Source organism: Eriocheir sinensis, chromosome 17 (assembly GCF_024679095.1).
Source record: "Eriocheir sinensis breed Jianghai 21 chromosome 17, ASM2467909v1, whole genome shotgun sequence".
In the NCBI taxonomy this organism is placed as follows: domain Eukaryota; kingdom Metazoa; phylum Arthropoda; class Malacostraca; order Decapoda; family Varunidae; genus Eriocheir; species Eriocheir sinensis.
The window spans coordinates 1,523,556-1,537,081 of record NC_066525.1 but is presented as its reverse complement, the minus strand read 5'-3'; the positions used below and the strand labels follow the sequence as shown (position 1 = coordinate 1,537,081).

The window sequence follows — 13,526 nt, the reverse complement described above, 5'->3', positions numbered from 1 at the left end:
CACTGAGACTTACAACTTTGTGCTCAGTTTGCCAAGATGCTTTGAATGGCTGGACAAGGTCTGCTCTGGGTTTCATCTTTGAAAGTTTAGTGTTCATGATGAATTATTTTGATTCTGTACAGTAATTTGTTGTAAATATTAAGTCAAGCTGCAGACTATTAACTTTTTAATATTGTCAGTGTGCATTATAGTTTAAGCTTGTGGTTTATCTTCAGTATTTGTGTTCTTGTTCTTAGAAGTTACCTGCTTTGTGAAGTAGTAATTAGTGCACTAACATTGTTATATTTCTCATATACAATTTTTACTCATGTTTGATAATTGCAAATAGTTTTCATCTGTAAGGGTTTGAATTAATGTTAATATTTTTTTCCAGTGCCCCAATCTTAGGGTCGTCGCCAATCTCCAACTCCTGGTCTGGGACTCCTGGGACCTTCTTCAGGGGGTTCCTGCAGGCCCAGAGTCAGGAACGCAATGAAGACCTCATGGAGTTCGACTTCACCAAGAACAAAAGCTGCGACAGCATATCCGCCGAGAAGGAGAAGAAGAGCAGCAGCTTTGAGAGCATCAAGAGGACGCTGACGGGACAGAGGCATCGCTCCAACTCTAAATCCTCAGGGAATGGCAAGTCGTCTATGTTTGACTCCATAAAGCGGGACAAGAAAAAGTCAGAGAGTGAGTTGTCTAACAAGAGCATCGACCTGTCGGAGAGGAATCGCCTTCGTGAGGTTGACATCAATCCAAGTCCTCTTCGGAAGACCTCAGAGTCCCACGAAGGCTACCTCCCCATGAAGCCCGCCATCCTCTCCCAGTCACTGTGTACCTCAGAGTATGTCGACATGAGTAGTAGAGAGTCCTTGAATCATCATTTTCCGGAACGCTACTTGAACATGTCGGTCGGGGGCGATAGGTTAGCTTGGCCTTCAGGGACACACGAGGACTATGTAGATATGAGTCAAGGCAAGGGGTTGGGTCTACATACCATCCCTTCAGTCTCTTCGTCCTCTGTGAACTCAAACAGTTCATCTTCTGCTGGTGCTAGAGTCAGAAAGATTTCGTCCACTATAAATCCGATGTCTTCCCAAGACAGTTCTCAACTGGACGAGTACATGACTGTAGACCTTCGTAGTAACGCCGACTCTTCCTCTCATTCCCACGACGGAGACAAAAGTAGGAAAAAGGACAAGAAAAGTATGAAGAGAAAGTCATTCAAGGATAGTAGCAAGAAGAAAAAGTCTGACCCCATCAGTGTCACGGGAAGGGGCGGTGACGCTGAGGGAAGTCACGAGGTCACCAAGAAAGGCACGAGCCCATTGCAGTCTATCACCACCTTCTGGGGTCGGAAAAACTCCTCGGGCACCACTCCCCCCAAGACCCCGCTCTCCCCCACCGGCAGCCCTTTGCCCAAGCCAAGTCGAGGCACACCTAGTCCGTTTTCAAGTCTCACTCGGAGTAAGAATCGCGACGACAGAGACAGTCGTAAAGAGTCCGCGAGTAAGGAGAGTGTTGGGGGCATGACCTCCAGCGTTAGCTCAGTCATCGGCACGAGTTGCATCGAAGAGTCAAGTCGAGAAGCTGAGGAGAGTGCCATATTAGGTGATGGCTCAGGCATCACCTCTTCCTCACAACCAGTTCCTAATATTACCGAACCAATGAGTACGCAAAGAGAAGCTGCCAGCAGCAGTGGTTCCAAGAGGTCGTCAGGGATATTCGAAACACCTCACGCGGACGCCATGGAGGAGAGTCAGTCAGCATCCGCCACAGAGTCACCCAGACCGACCACCGGAAGTGTTAGTCAACCGCCAACTTCCAGCGGCAGCGATCAAGGGGCGTACGTGAACCTGACTCCCGCCACATGTGAGAAGAGCCTCCTAGTGGACAGTAGACAACGAAAGCTATCCGACATCCCCGCCTCGTCAGATTACATGAATATATCCCCATTGGGTTCGAGTAAACCTCCCGAGAGCGACCCACCACAGTCCAGGGAGTATATGAACATGTGTCCTGGGAGCCTTCCAGAGCTTACCCCAGCCCCTACCACTCCAACACCTCCCCAGCCTCTTCCTGCCCCCAGTGAGTCATCCACCGCAGCAAAGAGTGATGACGCAGAGAAGAGTGACAAGGGAGATAAAGACACGCAAAGCACAGCAGGAGCGACTGTCTCAAGGCTGCAGACGCTAAAGGACGTGAAAGGGTTAAGTGTGAGCTGTGCGGGGCAGTCAGAGGGTGGCAACGAAGAGAGCGGGTACCTGCTCATGACCCCCGGACAGCCCTCGCCCAAGCCTCTCTCCCCCCAGACTGTTACCCACCGGCCAGACATTCCTGTGACTCTTCTTGACCACTCAAACCCAAGCCTCACCGCCACGCTTGAAAGACTTAATCTAAACAACTCAGGAGCAAACAATGGCACTGAGCGATGCCGGAGCCACAGCGGTCCGGGAGCCCCCGAGGGAAGTGCAGTCAGTAGTGAGGTGCGTGTCAAGAAGCAGTTGTCGGAGCCCCGGGCCGGCTCAAGCAGCACAGGGAACAGTGAGAGGGCAGCGTCGGCCTGCTCCTCACCCGTGTCATACTCACCGCCCACCTCACCAACGCTGGGCGGCTCTGTGTCCTCTGTGTCGTCCCTGAGTGAAGGGGGGTTGTCGTCGGCGTCCTCCACGTGTACGGTGGTCAACGTGGGCGTGGCACGGAGGGAGGCGGCGGCGGCAGGGGGGGCGGGCAGAGTTACCGACACACAGGCAGACTCAACAGTGCATTCCACTGCTGCTGCTGCATCCAGTCAGCAGTCCCTAAGTGCTGTTGGTGGTGGTAGTAAAGACAGTGGGCTGAATTATGTGTCATTGGACCTTGGTCCCTCTAAGACTGTGGGTTTGCGGCCCTCCCCGCGAACTGCCCGCCGTTCCATCAGTGGGACCCCCGCCCCAAGCACGGCCACTCAGGAGCCAGTAGCGGAAGACGACGATGAACCTCTCAGTTATGCTCAAATAGATTTCACGAAGAGCGAAGGTTTGCGAACCACCTCGCTCTCCCGTGACCATCGACACTAACACGTTCTCCTTCCTGTACAGTAGGTCAGAGTGATTCTTTTCCTATCCTCCTGGGTACATCAAGTTTGTATATTGTGGCTGATAAGCTCACATTAAATGTTATTGACCTGTGAAGTTGTCTTCAGTGTACACACTGATTTAAAAGTTTCTATACATTTTTCAACGATAAAAAGATGGAAAGATTGATTATTTAGTTTTTGTAGGGCCTCACTTTTGAGTAATTTGAATGATTATATGAAATTGTTACTTTTGTTTCCTTAATAAGTGTCAATTTGTTCAGTGCAGCTGGTGCATATTTAGTCATTATTCTCTTATTTGGTGTTCACTGTGGCTGGTTCACACAATTATGCTGTCTGTCAAAACCATCCTTGGGAGGAGTCTTGGGGGAGTACATTCCAGTGATGATGTGATTCATTGGCACTCTGTTGATGTTGTGGAGGGCATCTGCCGCTCCTCGCTGCCTGTCTGTCACTCCGACCTAGGACGAGGGAGCCTAAGAATAAGAATAAGCTTCAAGATGTTCGGTTTATGTTCTGTCACGAGGATGGCAATTACAATTTTCCAAAACAGTTACCATAGAATGTGTCCCTATATATATTTATTAGTGTATCATAAAAATTATCACTTTAATTCCTATGACGACTATTCATATGTAAAGTAATACGTTTACGAATACCACAAAACAAGACTTGCATTGTGTTAAGGTGACATTTGTTGAGGCAGCGTCACGTAACATATCTCGGTGATTTTTTCCCTTTGAATAACATCTAAGCGTTACATTATCTAGACAATTTACTTCCTTGTTTTTATCTTCTTGTTACTTTTGTTCTAAGATGCCGGCATTAGGCAGTGAGCATTTATTTGTGCATTCAAGAGAGGATATAAATTTAATTGGAGAGAAATTATACAAATCATTATTTCAATAGTAATAGTTGTGTTTCATGTACTGCTCTCAGGCAGTGGTGTTGAAGCAGGCTGTTCAGTCAGACCTAGCCGGGATCATGACGTTGTAAAAGTATAGGAATGTATTAATTTCAGTTCTTTTAATCATCACTCGAGGCACGTATCCTCCTGCTATCATCATGTTTGTGTCTGGTTAATGAATAAGGAAATTGAATCCGAAGATGTTCATTCGGAAAACTCATGAGATCAATAACTTTGTATTTGCATCAGTAGAACCATGAAACTAAATGTGAAGGTCAGGTCAACAAGTCTTATGGTGGATTGGCTTGGCCTGCGGTGTTATGGACTCAATCAGTGTATGGCGTTGTTGATACCTATGCAGAAGGACAAGGATTCAGATCTTCAAGTCGCTTGTGCTCACAGTTTTACTTTATGGCAGTGTGACATTTCAAGAAGGGAAAGACTCAGATGGTTTGGACATGTAAAGAGAGCAGGTGAGGATACAGTGCTGGGAGTTGTGGAGAGATTAGAGGTAGAAGAAAGGAGACCAGTTGGTAGACCTTGGAAAATGTGGAGAAGGTGTATACAGGAAGACTTGGCATTGATGGGATTGGATGAACATCAGGCAGAAGAAAGAGTAGAATGGAGGAGAGCCATAAAGCGTCCAACCTCTCGGCAAGAGTGAAAATGGATGTTAAACAAAATTATGATGATGATTATTATTGTATTTTTTTTGATGAACTAGTGACTTGAAGAAGCAAATAGATATCTTTGGTCCTTTGGTAATAAGTGCCTTTGCAGAATCATGGCGTACTGCTGGTATGTCAAATCAGTGACTACTCCATGTGGCTGAAACGAGACCTATTACCTGCATAGTCCAAGAACTCCAACGCTGGCTATGTGGTCATGTTGCATGTTACCAAAACTCAACCTTGCTCATTGGGTTGTATCCGTAAGAGACAATCCTGTGTGGAGGAGGCCAAAGGGGCTTAAGGAAGTTGATGGATCTTGCCATATGTTAGTTCGAGAAGGGGGCTGCTTGGAGACTTGCTCAGGGAACTCATGGCAACAGGGTCGTAGGGTGGGTGAGGCATGGTGCCCCTCAATGTAAGCTCCCATTGATTGATTGATTGCTATATGAGATGTGTTTGGCCAAGGCAGCTGAGAAATTGAATATGTATGCAAGATCCTCAGTTTAGCTAAAGAGGGAGCAATGTTCCATCAAAGAAAAGTTTTGTTGCATTCTTTATAGTGAGAAAGTCTATGCTGTGTAAGTAATTCGAGACCTTCCTGTGTAATTTGGGTAAGGCAGCTAAGAAATTGAATATGTATGCAAGATCCTCAGTTTAGCTAAAGAGGGAGCAACGTTCCATCAAAGAAAGGTTTTGTTGCATTCTTTATAGTGAGAAAGTCTATGCTGTGTAAGTAATTCGAGACCTTCCTGTGTAATTTGGATAAGGCAGCTAAGAAATTGAATATGTATGCAAGATCCTCAGTTTAGCTAAAGAGGGAGCAATGTTCCATCAAAGAAAGGTTTTGTTGCATTCTTTATAGTGAGGAAGTCTATGCTGTGTAAGTAATTCGAGAATTTCCTGTGTAATTTGGATAAGGCAGCTAAGAAATTGAATATGTATGCAAGATCCTCAGTTTAGCTAAAGAGGGAGCAACGTTCCATCAAAGAAAGGTTTTGTTGCATTCTTTATAGTGAGAAAGTCTATGCTGTGTAAGTAATTTGAGACCTTCCTGTGTAATATGGGTAAGGCAGCTAAGAAATTGAATATGTATGCAAGATCCTCAGTTTAGCTAAAGAGGGAGCAACGTTCCATCAAAGAAAGGTTTTGTTGCATTCTTTATAGTGAGAAAGTTTATGCTGTGTAAGTAATTTGAGATTTTCCTTTGTATTTTGAATAAGGCAGCTAAGAAATAAAATATGTATGCAAGATCCTCAGTGTAGCTAAAGAAAAAAGAGAGCAGCTTCCATCAAAGAAAGGTTTGTGACATCATTCATTATTGTGAGAACGTTGATGCTGTATTAATTTGAGACCTTCCTTTGTATTTCGGCCGAGGCAGCTAAGAAATAAAACATGCAAAATCCTCAGGTTAGCTAAAGATGGAGTAACGTTCCATCAAAGAAAGGTTTTGCTACATCATTCTTTACTGTGAGAAAGTCTATGCTGTGTAAAGTAATTTGAGACTTTCCTTTGTCCATTTTAACTTGGTGATTCTAAAGTTGTGATGCAAAAGTGTGTACCACCATGAGTACCTGTCAAGGTTTGCCAGGAAAATCACATCACTGGAATACCTGACCCAGATCCATGTTTATCAATGTTCTAAAATTTATGAGTGAAGACCATCAATATTTTTTGTGCATGAGGTTTCCACTAGACTTGATGAATTGTTGTGTCGTTTAAGGATGTGTTGGATCCTCCTTCGGGTTCTGTTGAGTACTGGATAGCATTGCACTGTCCTCACGGCTGGCATCTTCAACCTTCCTATTTCCGAGTCAGTTGTTTTGTGATACCCAGTGGCATCAGTCTATGGCATTTAAGTCCAGTTTTCAAATACTGTTATATTTTGTTATTATGAACCATATGAATACTACCAATTCCCTGTTAAGCTATAGTTCTGTGTACACATGTACTCTGAGGAAGTTGTATTATGTACAGTATTTATTTATCATATTGTATAGTTACAATTAAGTAAACATGATCTACAGAATGTTCCATTTATCTTGAGACCATTGACACTAATTAGTAAGAGACTCGTAAATTATTTTATTTATTGATTCATTTTGTGTTTATATATATTTATGTTTTGGTTGAATAAGTGAATACAGCTACTCATGATATGGCAGCAAAATCATTCTCGAAGTTAAATTTTACTTGATGAAATTTTTAAATGCTTACAAACAGACAAGCTTGTTGCTTAGTCAATGATGAAATACATTGACCACACACACTCCAGAGCACATCAGGTCATTTCATTTGGAGACACAAGGACAGAATAAAGTGCAGCAGTATTTACTTATGGCTGACAAGGGAGAACATTGATTTTGTTTATTTATCGTCCTCACGGCATCGGGCCGCCAGATCAATACTCAGCAGCATGACGGAGCAGCTCGGCCGACACTTTCTCATGTGATCATGCAGAGAGTCCTGTGAGAGCATCAATCTGTTGCCTTGAAATATGCATGATGTACATATAGCCGTGTATTTTCCAAGTTAATCGTCGTCGGAACCGCCATGGTTTGGACAACTCCTGAAGTTCCTCAAGTTATTAACCCTTTGCAGAACTACGACTCAATATGAAGCAGTGTGGGGGGGTTGGAGGGTGTATCCTTGCCAACCACAGCCCTGCCATACCCTGGAATTATGACAGTGAGGGTCGAAAGCATGAAAAAGTCTTCTATCTTCATATAGGAAATCATACATACATTCATTATACAGATGTCATTCAGATTCCCATTATTGATTATTGATTTCCAGTTCAATATAATCAGTGTATGTCAGTGTGATTATTAGCCTTTTTTTATCCATCAGACCTTACTCCAGTCCCTCCCTTACTAAGAGATGTCATCTATCACCAACTCAAAACCAATGGCAGCTTTTAAATTCTTACCTTGGTTGAATTCCTTATACTTTACTTCATGTACTTTTTTCTTGGGATATTTGCACCATATTAATGAATTAATTAATATGCCAGATATAGTCATTAACCCATAAATGTGGCTCATGGAAAACTCTTTGGGAATAAGGAACTAATAGGAATTGACAGGAAAAGACAGCTTGTGTTGTATGGGCATGTACATTGAAGGAATGAAAAAAATGCATTATTTAGAACTTGTAATAGTGAAAAAAAAGCATTACAGTCATCCCTCAAATAGCACGGTTTCCAATAGTTCAGTTTCAGTTTTATACAGATTGTCGTAGAAGATCTTTTAGGATTTTAAAATTTCCTGCTCATCGAGAAAATTTAAAAATCCTAAAAAATCTTCTTAGAAAATCCACATAAAACCAAAACCAAACTATTGAAAGCCGTACTATTTGAGGGACAACTGTATTTAGAACTCGTAATGGTGAAAAACAGCATTATTTAGAACTCGTAATGGTGAAAAAAAGCATTATTTAGAACTTGTAATGGTGAAAAAAAGCATTATTTAGAACTTGTAATGGTGGAAAAAAGCATTATTTAGAACTTGTAATGGTGAAAAAAGCATTATTTAGAACTTGTAATGGTGGAAAAAAGCATTATTTAGAACTCATAATGGTGAAAAAAAGCATTATTTAGAACTCGTAATGGCGAGCTGTGGCATTTTCGTACGTCCTTATTTCAGAGGCAGCTGCGAGAGACTTTGAGCAGTCGGTGTGTTCATGAAAAAGGGAATTATTTAGAACTCGTAATTGTGGCAAGGTGGCATTTTTGTGCGCCCTTATTTCAGAGGTGAGAAACTTTTGATCAGTCAGTGTGTACATGAAAAAGGGAATTATTTAGAACTTGTAATTGTGGCAAGGTGGCATTTTTGTACGGCTTATTTCAGAGGCGAGAAACTTTCGAGCAATCAATATGTTCATGAAAAAGGGAATTATTTAGAACTTATAATTGTGGCAAGGTGGCATTTTTGTACGGCTTATTTCAGAGGCGAGAATCTTTCGAGCAATCAATATGTTCATGGAAAAGGGAATTATTAAGAACTCGTAATTGTGGCAAGGTGGCATTTTTGTACGGCTTATTTCAGAGGCGAGAATCTTTCGAGCAATCAATATGTTCATGGAAAAGGGAATTATTAAGAACTCGTAATTGTGGCAAGGTGGCATTTTTGTACGCCTTATTTCAGAGGCGAGAAACTTTTGAGCAGTCAATATGTTCATGGAAAAGGGAATTATTTAGAACTCGTAATTGTGGCAAGGTGGCATTTTTGTACGCCTTATTTCAGAGGCGAGAAACTTTTGAGCAGTCAATATGTTCATGGAAAAGGGAATTATTTAGAACTCGTAATTGTGGCAAGGTGGCATTTTCGTATGGCCTTATTTCAGAGGCGAGAAACTTTTGAGCAGTCAGTGTGTTCGTCACAAGTCAATCTTCTACCTGCATGTTATACCACAGTACACAAGCTTCTTGCAGCCGAGCAGCCTACTAAAGATTCATGTCATTATTATATGGCCTTTTTTTTCACTCTGTCCTATTGTACATGTCTCTCTCCCTCTCTCGCTTCCTACACCCACGCAAATCAAAACTGTAAATGATTTATAACATTAAGTAACTAAGTAAAAGATGTGAAGACTTAGAGTTTGATTCTTCCTATTGTGCTTCAATCTGTTGGTCGGTCTTTCATACCTGTCTGTCTTGATGGCTCTTCAGTATTATCTAGTGATGCCTAACCCTCATGGCAAGGCTCTTTTAGATACTTATAGATGGTTTTCAGTGTAGGATCTTTTAAAGCTTCCCTCTATTGGACTCTAATACTCTTGGTGTGTTTGTGGTGGGGCAGAAGACGTGGACAGTGGAGTCTTGATACAACTAACTTCCAACTTCGTGGGTTTGTTTTGCGGCAGAAGAGGTTGGCAGTGAGGTCTTCATACATATTGCTACACCCAGAATTTATCCAACCTTTCCTGTGAAGTAGCTAAGTTGTAAAATGCGACCACCTTCATTTAACCCAGTAATACCAGCGATGGGCCAAATTTGTGGCTTTACTGTATAGCAGCGACGGGCCAAATTTTTACCATGATATAAACCCCCCAAAAATAGATGATGCATAAACTGATCACAAATGCGTTGATATATATTATGAAATGGTTTGCGGGAGTGATGATTTTTTCTCATTATTCTTGCTTAGAGGGGCCTTTAAGAAATATGATCCATCAATTAGTAGTAGTGTGTATAGTATGTGCTGCCTCATTCAGAACTGTTTTATCTGTCTGAATGAGAGAGCGACTTAGCTAATGGAGAATGTGTGTTGCTGATAGCTGAAGAATAGAGTAACATAGCGTTGGTTTAAGAGTGATGGAAGTTTAACAAAGGAGTGTTGGTTTAAGAGTGATGTAAGCGTAACAAAGGACACTACCCACAAAGTTACCCCATAGCCATCACTTGAGGCTCAGGGTATAATCTCCACGCTCGCCTAGCCAAGAATCTGCGGGCCAAGGTTCGAATCCCGGCGCCAAACTCACCCAGCTGTTCATCCTTCCTCTCGGGCTGGTCGATGGATGGTTTACCTGGGGAACCTGGGGAAGGGAAACTAAGGTATGTCAACTTAACCTTAATTTTAACTGCGTATGTTGGTTTATCTCTATCCTTCCTTCCTGTCTGCCTTTATCTTTTTTTTTTTTATCAATTTGCTACTCTCTCTCTCTCTCTCTCTCTCTCTCTCTCTCTCTCTCTCTCTCTCTCTCTCTCTCTCTCTCTCCTCCATTCCTTTCCTACTTTCCTTCCTTTCTCCTTTTTATAATCTTCCTACTTCCCTTCTCTCTCTCTCTCTCTCTCTCTCTCTCTCTCTCTCTCTCTCTCTCTCTCTCTCTCTCTCTCTCTCTCTCTCTCTCTCTCTCTCTCTCGCTTCATCCTTTCTTCCTTCCTTTCCTCCATTCCTTCTTTCCTACCTTCCTTCCTTCCTTTCCTTTTTTTATCATTTTCCTACTTCCCTCCCCTCGTCTCTCTCTCTCTCTCTCTCTCTCTCTCTCTCTCTCTCTCTCTCTCTCTCTCTCTCTCTCTCTCTCTCTCTTCCTCCTTTCTTCCTTCCTCTCCTCCATTCCTTCTTTCCTACCTTCCCCCTTTTTCCTCCTTCCTTCCTGCCTAATTTTACTTTTAATCCACCTGTTTATATGGTTAATTAACGCCCTCGTGCTTTCTGAGTCAAATGGATTTCTTATAGGCCTACTCTACGTAAGCCATTAATTGCACTCAGCAGATTCTTCGATAACCTGCCTAATGACGTGAATGGAGTAACTTGCAACGGTATATCATTTACCAATCAATAAGTGTCAACGTAATAGAGTTAATTATTAGAGTAAGCAATAAGGCAACTCCTTCCCCCCCCTGAGAGCGCCTGGCAGGGATGTAGTCTTGTGGGCGGCCCAGCGTTTCCACATGTACGACAACCCTGCCTTTATAACAGTGAAAAAACAGCTTAATCAACGTTATTTCTCCCCACTTAGACATACTATACTAATGACTAAGCTTTAGAGGATAAGTTTGAGTGCATATCGTTATTCGTATTGCTGTGATAGCCTGGGAAAACGATTAATGGGATGTTCTTGAGTATAAGAACTGACTGGTGCCTTATATCAGTCAAAAACTAAGCTTAATCAACGTTATTCTTTCCAGTTGTGCAGGAAATATTAATGATTAAGGTTTAGGGGATAAGTTAGGTTACATATCGTTAGCTGTAAGGGTGTGATAAGCTAGTATAAACCGATTAATGGGATGTTCTTGAGTATGAGAACTGACTGGTGCCTTATATCAGTCAAAAACCCGGCTTAATCAACGTTATTCTTCCCAATTGTGCAGGATATACTAATGATTAAGGTTCAGGGGATAATTTAGGTTGGATATCGTTAGTTGTAAGGATGTGATAGCTTCGTAAAAACCGATTAATGGGATATATCTTGCGTATGACAACTGCTGGTACCTTCATATTAGTCTAAAAACTGGGTTAATCAACGTTATTCTTCCCAATTGTGCAGGATACATTAATGATTAAGTTTTTGGGGATAAGTTAGGTTGGATGTTGTCAGTTGTAAGGATGTGATAGCTTCGTAAAAACCGATTAATGGGATTTTTCTTGCGTATGACAACTGCTGGTACCTTCATATTAGTCTAAAAACTGGGTTAATCAACGTTATTCTTCCCAATTGTGCAGGATATATTAATGATTAAGGTTCAGGGGATAAGTTAGGTTGGATGTTGTCAGTTGTAAGGATGTGATAGCTTCGTAAAAACCGATTAATGGGAATTTTCTTGCGTATGACAACTCGGTACACGCTCGCTGCCTCTCGCTGGTAACCATTCCTATTCCTTCGACCCTCGCCAGTGACTGAGTGGCATCCAGAGGGGGAGTATATCTTGTCTCTGTGTTGTGTGGCGGTGAAAGAAATAATCTCCTTTTCATGGGCGTAGGATAAAGTATAGTCCGTGTAAGTAAAAGGCTCGATTAGCGTGTGTTAAGTGTGTGCGCGGCCGGCGGGGCGGTGAGGGTGCCCAAGTGGAGTGGATCTTGGAAAAATGGCTTTGGTTTATTGTGAAATAGTGTGTTAGCAGAAGCCTCCTCCTCCCTCAGCAGCATGGAGGTGATCCACACGCTAGATCGGGACTGCTCGGCGCTGGCGGGGCTCTTCCAGTCGGTTATCAATGACATGAAGGTGAGTTTAGGTGACATGCAGTTGGGTGAACCTTTGCACCTTGGACACTCGTTTGGGCTTCTTCTTTCTTTTTCTTCTCTTCTTTCTTCCTCTCTTTCTCTCTTATTTCAATTCATCTCTTTTCTTTTATTACTTTCCTTCTTAGTTTCTTCCTTTCCTCCTTATTTCATTTTCCTTCCTTTCCTTTTCTTCTCTCCTCTCTTCTTCTCTAACTTCACTTCATCTCTCTTTTCCTTTATTACTTTCCTTCTTAGTTTCTTCCTTTCCTCCTTATTTCATTTTATTCCTGCTTTCGTTATGCTGTTTTTTCCCTTCCTTTCCTTTTCTTCTTTCCTCTCTTCCTCCACTTCATCTCTCTTTTCCTTTATTACTTTCCTTCTTAGTTTCTTCCTTTCCTCCTTATTTCATTTTATTCCTGCTTTCGTTGTGCTTTTTTTCCCTTCCTTTCCATTTCTCCTCTCGTCTTTCTTCCCTTCTTTTCTTTCTTCATTTCCTCTCTTTTCACATTCATCCTTCCTTCCTTATTTTGCACATAACACTGACCACCTAAAATGACATACAGTTGAACCTTTGCACATATCTCTGACCACCTAACACATAAGATCTCTTCCTATTTAATTGTTTTTATTTATGTTTATTCTTTTTTCTTTTCCATAACTCCGTCTCCATTTCCTTCCTTTCCCTCCCTGGTGAATGATATATTGTTTCTTTTCTTTTACGTTCTCATAACTGTCTTTCTGCTCCTCCTTTTCCCCCTCCAAGTGTATAATGTATTGTTTATTATTTTCTTTTACTATCCTCTAATTCTCATTCTTAAACTATTATCTTCCTTATCCACCTAACACTCAAGATGTCTTCCTAATCTCAAATTCTTATTGTTAAACTATTCTCTCGATCCCTTGACCACCTATGACTCAAGATCTCTTTCTAACCACAATTCCTTCAGCTTATTCTGTTAAACTATTCTTTGGACTTCTCCCTGACTGCCTAATATCCTTGACCTCTTCCTAACTTCTAATTCTTCAGCTTATTCTGTCAAACTGTTCTTTCCGTTGGACTCTTCTGATCACAACCTTATTTCTGTATTCTGTCATATCGTTCCTGCACAACCTCTGCTCTGGATGGCCCCACAAGCTCTGCAGTACAACATAGTGTATTTGTAACATACCAAACCAACTCGTACACTCCTATACAATATATTAAGGTCAGGTTTCCCACTTGTCACTTG

The 13,526-nt window shown here is 42.0% G+C and overlaps 2 protein-coding genes across 35 annotated transcripts in view; both read left to right on the top strand.

Annotated features, from left to right (window-relative positions):
• LOC126999702 (insulin receptor substrate 2-like) overlaps positions 1-9,224 on the top strand; it is an 89,500-nt gene extending 80,276 nt beyond the window's left edge. For 6 of the 28 annotated variants that reach the window (XM_050862462.1, XM_050862459.1, XM_050862464.1 and 3 more), the window contains one exon: positions 374-9,224. In XM_050862462.1, coding sequence (XP_050718419.1) covers positions 374-3,041 — 2,668 coding nt within the window. In that variant the 3' untranslated portion in view covers positions 3,042-9,224. The remainder of the gene's footprint in view (positions 1-373) is intronic. The other 22 variants (XR_007753509.1, XR_007753505.1, XR_007753513.1 and 19 more) reach the window with 22 other exon arrangements.
• A 2,735-nt stretch (positions 9,225-11,959) lies between these two features.
• The window catches only part of LOC126999700 (protein MTSS 1-like), a 91,828-nt gene continuing 90,261 nt past the window's right edge, over positions 11,960-13,526 (top strand). For all 7 annotated transcript variants that reach the window (XM_050862456.1, XM_050862455.1, XM_050862454.1 and 4 more), the window contains exon 1: positions 11,960-12,298. In XM_050862456.1, coding sequence (XP_050718413.1) covers positions 12,221-12,298 — 78 coding nt within the window. In that variant the 5' untranslated portion in view covers positions 11,960-12,220. The remainder of the gene's footprint in view (positions 12,299-13,526) is intronic.